Source organism: Platichthys flesus, chromosome 8, assembly GCF_949316205.1.
Source record: "Platichthys flesus chromosome 8, fPlaFle2.1, whole genome shotgun sequence".
In the NCBI taxonomy this organism is placed as follows: Eukaryota; Metazoa; Chordata; class Actinopteri; order Pleuronectiformes; family Pleuronectidae; genus Platichthys; species Platichthys flesus.
Genome location: NC_084952.1, coordinates 249,275 through 261,540, shown reverse-complemented (window position 1 = coordinate 261,540; position 12,266 = coordinate 249,275). Strand labels below are relative to the sequence as shown.

Sequence of the window (12,266 nt, the reverse complement as noted above, 5' to 3'; positions counted from 1 at the left end):
AATCTATTTTTATTTTCCTGTTTACTGATAATATATATATATATTTTTTTATCTTTTTCTACATATTCATTTGGTTTTAAACTCTTTTGTTTATATCATATTTACATAAATGTATTAATGAATATATTTTGGGGCCTTTTTTATTTGTGTAATTTATTAACTTGTATTTGTTACTTTTTAATTTGTGAAATACTTTGAGCTACATTTGCTACATAAATAAACTTTATCACCATGAAATATATTATTATTTGTATGATTATTAATTGAATGATTCATTGATTATTTGATGATTGTCCAGCTTGTTCTCATTGAACTGGTTCTGTCATATATAGAATGTTCTTGTTTTATTCAAGCGACAGATGGAAACTCTTCAACTCGTAATATGATTTCTCTCTTCTAAATCCAGCTGAAATTATTTCTCATAAATCTTCCTGTATTTTGTTATTTGTTTGTTGAGCTCGATAAATTAGCAAATAACACATTTTACTAAATTATGTTCCAGCGATCATCAGATATTTTTGTTATGTTAGTTTCGACAGATGAGCTGAAGCGTGCCCGTGCTTAACGTGTGGCCTGCAGCGCCACCTGCTGGACTTTGATTGTCCTGCTGCTCAACCACAGTTTTATTGTCACAGATCTGGATCTGCTCCATTTTACACAGCTTGTGTTTGGTTTATCCAACGAAACATTAAACATATATATCATTTATATTTTGTATTACATATTATTGTATTCGTTTTCTCACTGGAAAAGATTTTTACTTATTTCCTAAATAGTTCTAATTTTAGTGACAAGTTGAAAATATAGTTATATGGTATCATATGATATTATATTATATTAAAGGTTTAAGTATAGTGAGTTATTATTCTACAGGATGAAAATGTGAAGAGGACTTGTTACAGTAAAGTTGATTTATAATCTTTTTAGACCGAGTTACTTGTCTTCAGAAATAGTCCTACAGCGCCACCTAGTGTTTAAGAAAACATGAGTAATTCTATTCTTGGGTCAAATATTTTCAAATTAGATGAATTAGGATTTATATGAATATATTATGACTCTATGTAACAGATTGAGGCTTCTGATTGCACCATTATAGGATTCTGATTATAGAGAGATGATGGATATCATGAATTCTAATCCAGCTGTCATCAACACTGCTGATGAAGAGCTGCCAATCACATCTAACCCTAAACCTAACCCTATATCTATTATTACATTTTTATATTATATTACATCATTTATAAAGATATATATAATAATATTATTTAAAAATCAAATCAATCAAAACATTATTTATACAGCACCTTTTAAACAAATCATTTGTAGTTCAAAGAGATTAACGTTATTGACATTAAAAGAAGAAATGTATTCATACTGAATAAGAGTTTTAGGTTATGGTGTTGATCCTGCAGGGTGTTGTGCTTCCCCTGGCCACTGGGGGCGGTACAGTAGCAGCGGTCTGCTCAGCATACAGCAGAAGAAGAAACTGAAGATTTCTTCCTCTTGACTTTTTATTTTTCTCTTCGTTCAAACATCGCGTTTTTTGTTTCGTGAACGTTTTTGTTGTGGTCGTGTCGCTTGTGTGACGTCAGTCTTGCTCTGAGGTGAGTCCGCTGCTGATGACGTGTCTCTGTCCGCTGTTAGCCGCTCGGAAGCTGTGAGCTCGCTAAGCTAACGCTGCTAGCGGTGAAATCATCGTTGAGTTCACTCAGTTTGTGTTTCATCGTTCGATCAACGAGTCTCATGAATAATCGATGATCGATCCGGATCGATCACGTGTTCGCCCGAGTTGAATGAATCAGCTGAGTCTTCCTTTGTATTATTGTTTATTAATAACTGAGGAAGAAGAAATCTGTTATTTCACGAAACTGACGCAGGTTCGATTCCAGGACAACATTTATACCTGTCGATAATTGCTGAGCAATCAGATCTTGTGTTTGTAAATGACTTCTTCTGTTCAACAGTCTCCCAAGTCCAAAGGTCAAATATAATATTTACAAACATAATTATCACATTTGATAAAGATAGTATTTCATTATCTCAAATAATGTCTCTGAATTATGATTTCTTAAAGATTAAATTCTTCTGCATCACATCGATATTAAACTGCTGTTAATTGATATTGATAAAAATAAGATTGTGCACATGATTGTTATTTTTCATCGAATCATGAAATCGTTGAATCTGTAGAAAGAATTGAGCTTTTCAAAACAACTGGTTTCTCTGCTGCTCACATTTTCTTTTCCTGTAAACCTGAGGCACAGACGTGTCCTCTAGAGAATCACTGACGTGTCCTCGTAGAGAATCACAGACGTGTCCTCTAGAGAATCACTGACGTGTCCTCGTAGAGAATCACAGATGTGTCCTCGTCAGTGCTCCAGGACACGTCTCGTCTGGAGGACAAACCTCAGCCTCCTTGTTTCCCTGACTCACTTACATCTCCTCCTCCCTGACACCTTCTGTTTGCAGGGACACTTGGTCCATCATGTCTCACAAGTACAGACCGCCTGACTCCGACCACAGACCGGATCCTGCTGCGTCCTCTTCAGATCGCCGTCACGCGTCGCTGGACCAGCACGGCGTCCGGCTGCCGCAGGCGTCCTTCTCTCTCCTCCCGTCCTCGTCCTCCTCCAGAGGCTCGGCCCAGTGGTGGCAGGACGGAGCCCTCAGCCTCCTGAGCAGCTGTGGTCTGGAGCCCAGCGACCTGTCTCTGCTGGCCGAGCTGCCGGAGGACGTCCTGACGGTGGAGTCCCTGCCTCATGTCCTCCATCAGCTCAAAGGAAAGAGGGGGAGCGCCAACCCTTTCCCCACCAACGCTCCTTCCTCCTCCTCTTCCTCCTCTCATCCTCCCAGCTCCTCCTCCAGAGACTGGGATCAGCTCCGCAGTCCCCCGGTCCGGTACCCGCTGGGTCAGGTTCCGTCCCGTCCTCTTCCGTCTCAGAAGGTTCAGGACCACTGGGGGAATCCCAGGAGCCGCGTGGACGTCCACCACCGCCCGGGGCCGTCTGAGTACAGACAGACAGGTTCAGTGTCCTCAGGGGACAGACCCTCTGTCAGGTCGGCACCAAACAGCTGGACTTGTCCTTCCCGTGTCTCTGAGTCAGGATCAGGTTACAGGTCGGCTCCTCCCCCTCAGGGCCGACGCCCCCCCGAGGGCGAAGGCTCTTCCATCAGGAGCAGCCGGCTGGTCGCCATGCCCTCCAGGACAGAAGCCCTGGACTTCCACGGCAAGCCGCCGCCGGCGTTCCCGTACTCGTGCTCTCTGTGTGACATCACTGTGCTGTCGGAGAGGGTGAGTCCCCCCCGACCCCCCCGCTGGCTGGGGGGGAGCTGAGGCTTGCAGCTGTGATGTAGAACTCAGCAGATCTGTCTCTGGTTCTGTTTCAGGTTTGGACCAATCACATCCACGGCACGGGTCATGCCGACGGGCAGCTCCGCCTGCTGCAGCGGTCAGTACCACACAGTACACAGGTCCGATCCCGCTGCTCGTCTGAACTAATCTCCGACTGTCCTCAGGTGTCCTCGGTGGGACTGTCGGATGGAGACGGTCAGCAGGTCAGAGGTCAACCCTCCTATGTGTGTGTTAGATGACGTCATGTGACTCCAGCCAGCTGAGCTCAGCCAACATGTGACCTGCTTGACCAGTGACATCATCTGAGCCAGCAGCTCTTATTGGTTCCTGGTCCCTCCCCCTATCTCTCTCTCTTTTCTCTCCTTTATCTCCCTTCTCTCCCCCCCTCCTCCCCTATATCTCTCCCCCTCTCCTCCCCATCTCTCATCTCCCTTCTCTCCCCCCCTCCTCCCCTCTTCTCTCCCCCCCTCCTCCCCTCTTATCTCTCCCCCTCTCCTCCCCATCTCTCATCTCTCTTCTCTCCCCCTCTCCTCCCCATCTCTCTTCTCCCTTGTCTCCCCCTCTCCTCCCCTCCATCTCTCCCCCTCTCCTCCCCATCTCTCCTCTCTCCCCCTCTCCTCCCCATCTCTCTTCTCCCTTCTCTCCCCCTCTCCACCCTATCTCCCTTCTCTCCCCCCCTCCTCCCCATCTCTCATCTCTCTTCTCTCCCCCTCTCCTCCCCATCTCTCTTCTCTCCCCCTCTCCTCCCCATCTCTCTTCTCCCTTCTCTCCCCCTCTCATCTCCCTTCACTCCCCCTCTCCTCCCCTCTTATCTCTCCCCCTCTCCTCCCCATCTCTCATCTCCCTTCTCTCCCCCCCTCCTCCCCTCTTATCTCTCCCCCTCTCCTCCCCATCTCTCATCTCTCTTCTCTCCCCCTCTCCTCCCCTCCATCTCTCCCCCTCTCCTCCCCATCTCTCTTCTCTCCCCCTCTCCTCCCCATCTCTCTTCTCCCTTCTCTCCCCCTCTCCTCCCCTCCATCTCTCCCCCTCTCCTCCCCATCTCTCTTCTCTCCCCCTCTCCTCCTCATCTCTCATCTCCCCTCTTTCCCCCCTCCTCCCCATCTCTCTTCTCTCCCCCTCTCCTCCTCATCTCTCATCTCCCCTCTTTCCCCCTCTCCTCCCAATCTCTCGCCCTCTCCTCCCCATCTCTCATCTCTCTTCTCTCCCCCTCTCCTCCCCATCTGTCACTTCCTGTCAAAGATAATTTGAGAGACAAGATGCTCCACTCTGTAACATAACTGAGTGTTTCTGTTAGATACACACTGTTTCATCTACATTTCATCATCACATCTTGTTGCCTGAACAATATCCCAAATATAATCTTTCTCTCATCCAAGGGCTGACAACCAATCAGAGAAGAGTAAGGATGAAGAAACGCCCACCCGACCGCCTCAGTCGGCCAATGGGAGCCAAAGTAAATCGATCTTTTTGTGTCTCTCGTGTTGTTCCGAGTGTTGTGATCGTTATCACTGCATGAACATGTGTTTTCCTCCCTGTGTTTACATAGAGTCTCACTGGAATCCCCAGTGCACGAAGAAGGTAAACGGTCTCAGTGGAATCATGAAGTTTGGTTCAGCTGCTTCATGAAGAACTGAACAATAAACTAACTGTTGCTCCTCAGACGTCGGACAAGAGCAAAGTGGTGTGTGTGAAGTTTCCAGCTCAGTCTGTGGATGAGACGTATCTGAGGAATCTGACTCAACCGTTTGGAAAGATCGTCAAGATCCTCATGTTTCCATCTCTGGTGAGTCCACAGGGTTATTCACCTGAACATGGATCTGTTGGATTCAACGTGTAACTGCTGGGAATTCTTGTTTATCTCCTTCTTGAAACCCTGCAGGCGTTTGTGGAGCTGGGCTCCGTCGACCAGGCGAAGGATCTGGTGAAATTCCACATCAACTGTCCTCCAACTGTGAATGGAGAGCAGATGGAGCTCAGCATCTCCAACACCTTCAGCTTCCTGCAGGTAGACTCGTCCCGGCCTCATGACCTGCAGACGCTCAGGGTTCATTCGAGTGTTGACTTTGCTCATTTACATATTTTCTAAGATGCCGTGCATTAAAGAGGAACATGATGTTTTTCTGCAGAGCTCTCGGGTCGTGAGCTTCACTCCGGCTCCGACAGGAGAAGAAGGCCGATCCGATCTGATCAGCATCGTCAAACGCTTCGGCCTGCCGCTCTACACCCTGTTCCTGCCGTCTATGGTGAGATCACATCCTGTGACTCTGCTCTGGGTGAGATCCTTCAGAGGTTCATCATCTCAGTCCAGCTCCAGAGGAACCTAGAGTTTAAATCCGCTGGGAAAGACAAGTCTGTTTGGCGTAGTCGAGGAAATGCCTCAGGGTTTGAGATCTTAGTTGAAGATGGAGCTAGGTGAACAACTTTCCAGAGAAGGTTCAAGTTTCCTCCGTCAAGGACAGACTGGATCATTTGCTCTTTGTATTTTTCAGGCGTTTGTGGAGATGAAAAATGCTCCTGAGGCTCAGAAGCTGGTTGATTATTATTCTGCCAAAACTCTGAGGATCAACAGCGACCTCGTCAAAGTTTCCCTCTCTGGAGAATACAGGAGCCTCATGTGAGTACGAGCAGCCATCGACTCACCAGCTGACTCTCATCCTCCAATCAGCTGATCCTGTATCTCTTCTTCAGGCGAGTTGCTTCTGCCACGAGGTACGAGGAGGAAACGCCTTCGACCAAGAGGGCGAGGAGTCCAAGCCGAGAGCAGGAGGACAAGATAGAAAACCAGAGCAAAAGACCCAGATCCAGAGAAAGATCTAGAGATGAGTCCAGAGCAAAGAGGTCCAGGTCCATTGATGAGTCCAACAGGGAGAAGAAGTCCAGGTCTCGATCCAGAGATAAATCCAAAGAGAAGAGATCCAGATCCAGAGAAAAGCCCAGCAGCAGCTCTTCTGGTCAGAATGGATCCGGAAAACAGACGGAGGAACCAGAAAAAAGTGAGAAACTCGGTAAGAGATGATAAGTATCTCATGTGATCGCGTGTGGTGTCAGGATGCGTCTGGGTTACATAACAGCTTTTCATTGAATTCCATGTGATGTTGCAGAAGTCTTTAAACATCTATTGATATTGAAGCTGGATTGTTTTTTATTCTTCAGTTTTCTTATTTATAGAATTAATCTCATTTGATAATCGGAGAGAAACTTCAGTGATTTCATCGTTTCGTATTCTTCACTTCAAAGTTGAGTTTTAGACTCAGTGAAGCAATAATTCATTAGTATATACATCTATATGATATATCTATCAGTTGTCACATTATTATAATGAAGTGCAGGATAGGGCTGAACAATGATTCGTCACACAGTTATTTGAAATGTCTTCTAACACCCTGCAGTTCGGGTTAGGGTTAGGGTTACGACTGAGCCCTCTTGCAGGATGTTGTTGATGAAACGATCGTTGTCCATTCACAGACTCTGACCCCAAACCTGAACCTGCAGACCCCAGACCGAGTGAAGAAGAAGAAGAAGAAGAAGAAGTGGAGTGAGTCTCATTTCTACAGAATGTTGAACAGGTCAGTGAACACCTCACTCACCACAGCAGAGCGTCAACATGTCCAACCTGTGACCTGCAGGTCGTCTGCTGAGGACAGCGACATCGAGGGGATGGAGGTGATCGGAGAGGATGTTGAGAATCAGAATGATGAAGACGTGGAGTCTGCTGAGGAGGAAGAGGAGGAAGAGGAGGAAGAGGAGGAAGAGGGGCATCCAGCAGAGAGAACTGACTCGACACAAGAAGGTACAAATAGAAATGACTGAAAACCAAAAGTAAACGATGACAAAGACAAATTGTTAAGAAGTGATGTCTGTTTCCAGACAAGGAAAATGTGGTGAAGGAGGAAGAGGAAGGGAAGCTGGAAGAGGAAGACTCCACCAGAGAGAGGGAGGAGTCAGCAGACGATGAGGTAACGTTCAGAACGCGTAGAATGTTGTCATGGTAACTCCATGTTCACAGGTTATCGGAAATTTACTGAAATAAAAAATGAAACTCTGAAAGCACCACGTAGCCAGAGACCAGGGATATGGAGCCATGTTGTGTTGTTGTTCTCATGTTGTGTTGTTGTTCAGGAGGGACCAGATTTCCCTGTGGACCTGGAGAACTGCATCACTCTGGATGAACTGGAAGAAGAAGAATCCGATGACTCAGGTTCTGACAAATGAACCAAGTTGAGTTCTTGAACATGTTTCCTCTGATCTGTGGGATCTTGAATGACACGCGTGTTGTTTTCTTGTTTTTAGAGACGGCAGCTGAACCCAAGGTTCGTCTCATCCTGAATAAAACTATTTTCATGTTGTTGCTCCGACTCGTCGTTGATATTTGTTTCTGTTTTCAGTCTTCGACCACCAGAGTCGTTTTCTTCCAAAAACTGCCGCCGCGTTTGTTCACCGACGCCGAGTTCGTCCAACTGGTCAAAGGAGTCGGAACGCCGCTGCGCTACTTCCTGATTCGCCGACAGCAACAGGTTCCAACAAATATCAGGAACACATGATTCTGGAACTTGGATTTGATGAGACTTCAACATTTCTCGCGTTTGTTTGTTTCAGGGTTTCATCGAGATGTCATCGTCTGCTGAAGCGCTGAACGCCGCCCGAGTGCTGAACCGTAAAACTTTCCTCGGATCCGAACTCTTCGTCAACATCTCCCACGAAAACACCCGACTGGACAACTGGTCAGAGTCTGATTCGCTTCACTAGTCCAGAAACATTTGTCATGAACCTTGGATCACTGTGATTTTTACATCCCTCACGTGTTCATCGTACTGATCACGTGGACATGTCACATGACCTCATCGTTTTCATTCTGGAATGTTCAGTCTGAATCTGATGAGTCTGGTCACCGTGCTCATTCTCCTGAATCTCTGTCCCGGCAGGCGCCACGTTCAGTCGGACTCGGACACGGAGAAGAGCGAGAGTCAGAGCAGCAGGACGAGAGACAGGCTCAGCAAATCCAGAACCTCAGACAGAGAAGAGGCCTGCAGGAGAGAGTCCGGGTCCAGAAAGACTCCAGAGAGAGAGTCAGGATCTAGAACGCCTCCAGAGAGAGAGTCGGGACCCAGAAAGACTCCAGAGAGAGAGTCAGAATCTAGAACGACTCCAGAGAAAGAGTTGGGACCCAGAAAGACTCCAGAGAGAGAGTCAGGATCTAGAACGACTCCAGAGAGAGAGTTGGGACCCAGAAAGACTCTAGAGAGAGAGTCAGGATCTAGAACGACTCCAGAGAGAGAGTTGGGACCCAGAAAGACTCTAGAGAGAGAGTCAGGATCTAGAACGCCTCCAGAGAGAGAGTCAGGATCTAGAACGCCTCCAGAGAGAGAGTTGGGACCCAGAAAGACTCTAGAGAGAGAGTCAGGATCTAGAACGCCTCCAGAGAGAGAGTCGGGACCCAGAAAGACTCCAGAGAGAGAGTCAGCATCTAGAACGACTCCAGAGAAAGAGTTGGAACCCAGAAAGACTCCAGAGAGAGAGTCAGGATCTAGAACGACTCCAGAGAAAGAGTCGGGACCCAGAAAGACTCTAGAGAGAGAGTCGGGACCCAGAAAGACTCCAGAGAGAGAGTTGTTGCCAGAGGGGGGTCAAAAAGAACAGAAGTTGAAAGGAAACGTGAGTAACAACAAATCTTTGCCGGAAAAAAGCCTGAAGTCACAAAATGAAAGGGAGGCGACGGAGAAAGACACTCCTGAAAAAGAACCAGCGATGGATCCTGGGGAGACTCCAGAGTCGGAGACGAGTCCAGATCAACCCCACACTGAACAGGTGAGACTGAAGAGCTGTCTTCTCGTCTGCTGATTGGTTCTGTGTCCCAGACTCTGAACCCTCAGAGAAGAACCTCTGTGTTAATGTGCTGTGAAGAAGAAAAGATCTTTTATATACAGAACCATCGATCTAAGTCGTTTTCAAACACCCAGAGTCCAAACACATGTGAAGTTATATCTTGGTAAAGAATATTATAATTCTATTATGATAAATTATTGTTCTTTAGAAACCTGCGGATTCTGATAATGCAGTGAACCTGGAGCAAGCACCTGAAGGGGGCGTCGCTGAGAAACCCACCAAACCTGTTGGTAAGAAAATGTTCGACTTGATGCAATAATCTGATGAACCAGGAATCTGGTGTGTTCACTGTCACCGAGTTGTGTCTTTTCTCTGCAGGAACAAAGTTTGTTCGGCCGGTCGTTGGTTATTTCTGTCACCTGTGTCAGGTGATCTACGCCGACGAGGATGAAGCCAAAGTGCAGCACTGCAGCAGCCTGACGCACTACAGGAAATACCAGGTTCAAACCAACCAATCAGCAGCAGCCTAATGGACACACTGATCTTAAACTAAATCTCATTTCATTTGACTTACTACTGAAATGTATTTATTCAAATTAGATTTAATTCTAAACTCTGTTATCTCAGATATTTGTTTAAACTCATAAAAAGCTTTTAATAGAAATGAGCAGAAAAGCAGCATCATTTAAATAATATAAACTTAAAGTCACTTTACGTCTCAGTTTTATTTCAATTCTTCAAATATTTAAACCCAACTTTGATCTGAGAATGAATCTTTGCGTGATCGCTGCTCTGATGACACAGAAATGTCTTAATCGAGGCCTCGCCCACACACCCCTATGACCAATCCTCAGTCAGTCTCAGCTGTCCATCATCACGTCTTGTTTTTATATCAAATTTTTTTTAACACTAGGGGGCGCCCTTTCACTACAGGTCCAGTGAAAAACACACAAACTTGAACAAGCTCGGGGCTGAGAACAGGAACCTTGTTCCTCCAGTGAACCAGCAGGGTTCTCTTCTTTACCACAGATTTGAACGCACCTTAAAGCAGCAGTTTGTTGTAATGAGACGTCAGAAGTTAATTCACGTGTTATTGAACATGTGACATGTGACCCTGTCGACGCTCAGTTCAGATAAAGATTAACAGAAATGCATTTGATTTCCAGGAGAAGACGGGAATCGATCCGTGGACGAGCTGAATTCATCAGTTCACTGAACACAGTCAGACACTAAATGGATGAGTCCCTTTGAAACTCTACATTACCCAGAAGTCCAGAGCAGCTGTTCTGCTCGTGGACACTTCAGCAGGTGTCGACGGTTTGAAACCAGCCTCAGTGGAAACTGATGTTTTTAAATAAAATACTTTGATATTTAACATTTGTTGTTTTACTATCAATTACTGTTTGATATTTGGAAACCTGTCTTCTGTGTAGTGACCAGCAGGGGGCGACTCCACTGGTAGTTTCTATAGAAAGTGACATGAAGCTGATGATCGTTAAGAGTCAAACCATAAAGCCCGCCCCCAATATGATTACTTTTGGTTTCAGAACAAACTGAGGCGTCACAAGTTTCTGTTGATTGTTTATTGTGATGATGTCACAGCTGCTTCACTTAGGATCCATGTTTTTCTTTTGTTTCAGAATCAAAAGAATATAAAACTAAAGTTAAATTTGAGGAATCTGTTAAATTTAATTAAATACACAAATAAATTGGACACATTCTAAGTTTGTTCTCTGACTTTTGTAATCAAAATATACAGTCACATTTCAAATTAATGTATTTATATTTATTATCATTTTAATATAACAGCTGGAACATAATCAATATCATCTTTATTAATCTGTAAAAACACTTTTACATCACTTCAGTATAAAGCTCCTCTCTCATGCTTTTATTTTGGAAGCTCCAAATGGGAAGTGGGATGCTCCGCTCATGTGTGATTGATGTCTCCTGCGACCAATCCCAGCTCATGGTTTCTCTACCAACTAGGCGTCTGGACCAATCAGAGGTAGATCTTAACCCCCCCACTCTTCCTACTCCTCCACACCTCCTTCATCCTTTAGTTCAGGGGGAGTTTAGAGAGGTGAGGAGGGGAGTCCCAGTCCCCATAAGTATACAACATGGATGAGTGAGGGAGGAGCAGAGTGTAAGTAACAGTGTGTGTCTGCAGGAGGAGGAGGAGGAGGAGGAGGATGAAGGTGTCTCCAGGAGACGCGGACTCCTCTGGATGTTTGACCTCGACTCACGCGTCAGGACACATCAGAACATGACAGGAAGTAGAGTCAGTCACATGATCACTGTCAGGATGTTTTAATTATCGTTTTCATTATGATTAAAGTTTAATAAGAAAAACAACCGTTTTTGTGAAGTCCTCACAAACCTGGAGATCTGCTTCCACTGTTCCAGCCTCTCCATGAATCATGTGTGTGTCTGTGTGTGTTACATTGTGTGTGTGTAGGTTGTCCTGGTTGCTGTGGGATCATACACCCTCATAAATTTTGCTCACAACTTTAATCCTGATGTTTTCCTTCTGTTGACTTGTGTCCGTCCTGGGAGACGGGTCCTCTGATGTGTCTCTGAGGTTTCTATGTATTTGTTCCTGTTAACAGGTTTTCAGTAGTTTGTCCTGACTGTTGTTGAGGCTGAAGGACAGAGGATGTCTCACATGTTAAAGTCCTATGAGACAAACTGTGATCTGTGAATATGAGCTATACAAATACATTCTCGTTGCTGGTTGTTACTGGGACACGTTTGATTTTACTTAAGAAACATCTCATGATTATTTGTTTCTGCTTAAAACTAAAATCCTCAACGTTCTAAAAGTTTGACACGATCACATCCTTTGACAAAAGTTAGCATCAGCGGGTCTGTGCTGCCCTCTGCTGGACAACAGTAATAACTCAACACATTCTTAATTAACTTTTTGTGGCACAATGACAAACTGTTCATTTAGCAGTAAAGACAAAAAGATAAATAATTGTCCCTTTCATACAGAAACACGTATTTCAATTTCTCTTTTACAGTTTTAGGCATTTTAAATATTCCATAATTTTAGAGTTTGTCCCTAGTGAATGTTTTGGATTCTCTATGT

General features: G+C 45.2%; 1 protein-coding gene across 3 annotated transcripts; it reads left to right on the top strand.

Annotated features, from left to right (window-relative positions):
* The first annotated feature begins 1,467 nt into the window (after nucleotides 1–1,467).
* On the top strand, nucleotides 1,468–10,550 carry LOC133959022 (matrin-3-like). 3 transcript variants are annotated; one of them, XM_062394087.1, is made up of 22 exons: nucleotides 1,468–1,604; nucleotides 2,470–3,292; nucleotides 3,388–3,449; nucleotides 3,517–3,555; nucleotides 4,729–4,805; nucleotides 4,899–4,930; nucleotides 5,013–5,135; nucleotides 5,232–5,357; nucleotides 5,479–5,595; nucleotides 5,842–5,966; nucleotides 6,041–6,345; nucleotides 6,818–6,887; nucleotides 6,979–7,142; nucleotides 7,220–7,308; nucleotides 7,472–7,550; nucleotides 7,643–7,662; nucleotides 7,738–7,866; nucleotides 7,949–8,073; nucleotides 8,275–9,157; nucleotides 9,384–9,465; nucleotides 9,554–9,675; nucleotides 10,342–10,550. In XM_062394087.1, the coding sequence occupies exons 2-22, from the start codon at nucleotides 2,486–2,488 to the stop codon at nucleotides 10,372–10,374; spliced, it is 3,609 nt and encodes a 1,202-aa protein (XP_062250071.1). In that variant the 5' UTR covers nucleotides 1,468–1,604; nucleotides 2,470–2,485; the 3' UTR covers nucleotides 10,375–10,550. The 3 variants fall into 3 exon arrangements, with proteins under 3 accessions (XP_062250071.1, XP_062250069.1, XP_062250070.1); XM_062394085.1 differs by having other exon boundaries at nucleotides 6,041–6,357; XM_062394086.1 differs by lacking the exon at nucleotides 1,468–1,604 and having other exon boundaries at nucleotides 1,887–3,292; nucleotides 6,041–6,357.
* The last annotated feature ends 1,716 nt before the right edge of the window (nucleotides 10,551–12,266 follow it).

Bases quoted from the DNA above. Each gene is read 5' to 3' on its own strand.
- LOC133959022 (XM_062394085.1), top strand. From the start codon at position 2,486: ATGTCTCACAAGTACAGACCGCCTGACTCCGACCACAGACCGGATCCT. The intron at 6,358-6,817 runs GTAAGAGATGAT...GTCCATTCACAG, and splicing joins AGAAAAAAGTGAGAAACTCG to ACTCTGACCCCAAACCTGAA. The intron at 9,676-10,341 runs GTTCAAACCAAC...TTTGATTTCCAG, and splicing joins CGCACTACAGGAAATACCAG to GAGAAGACGGGAATCGATCC.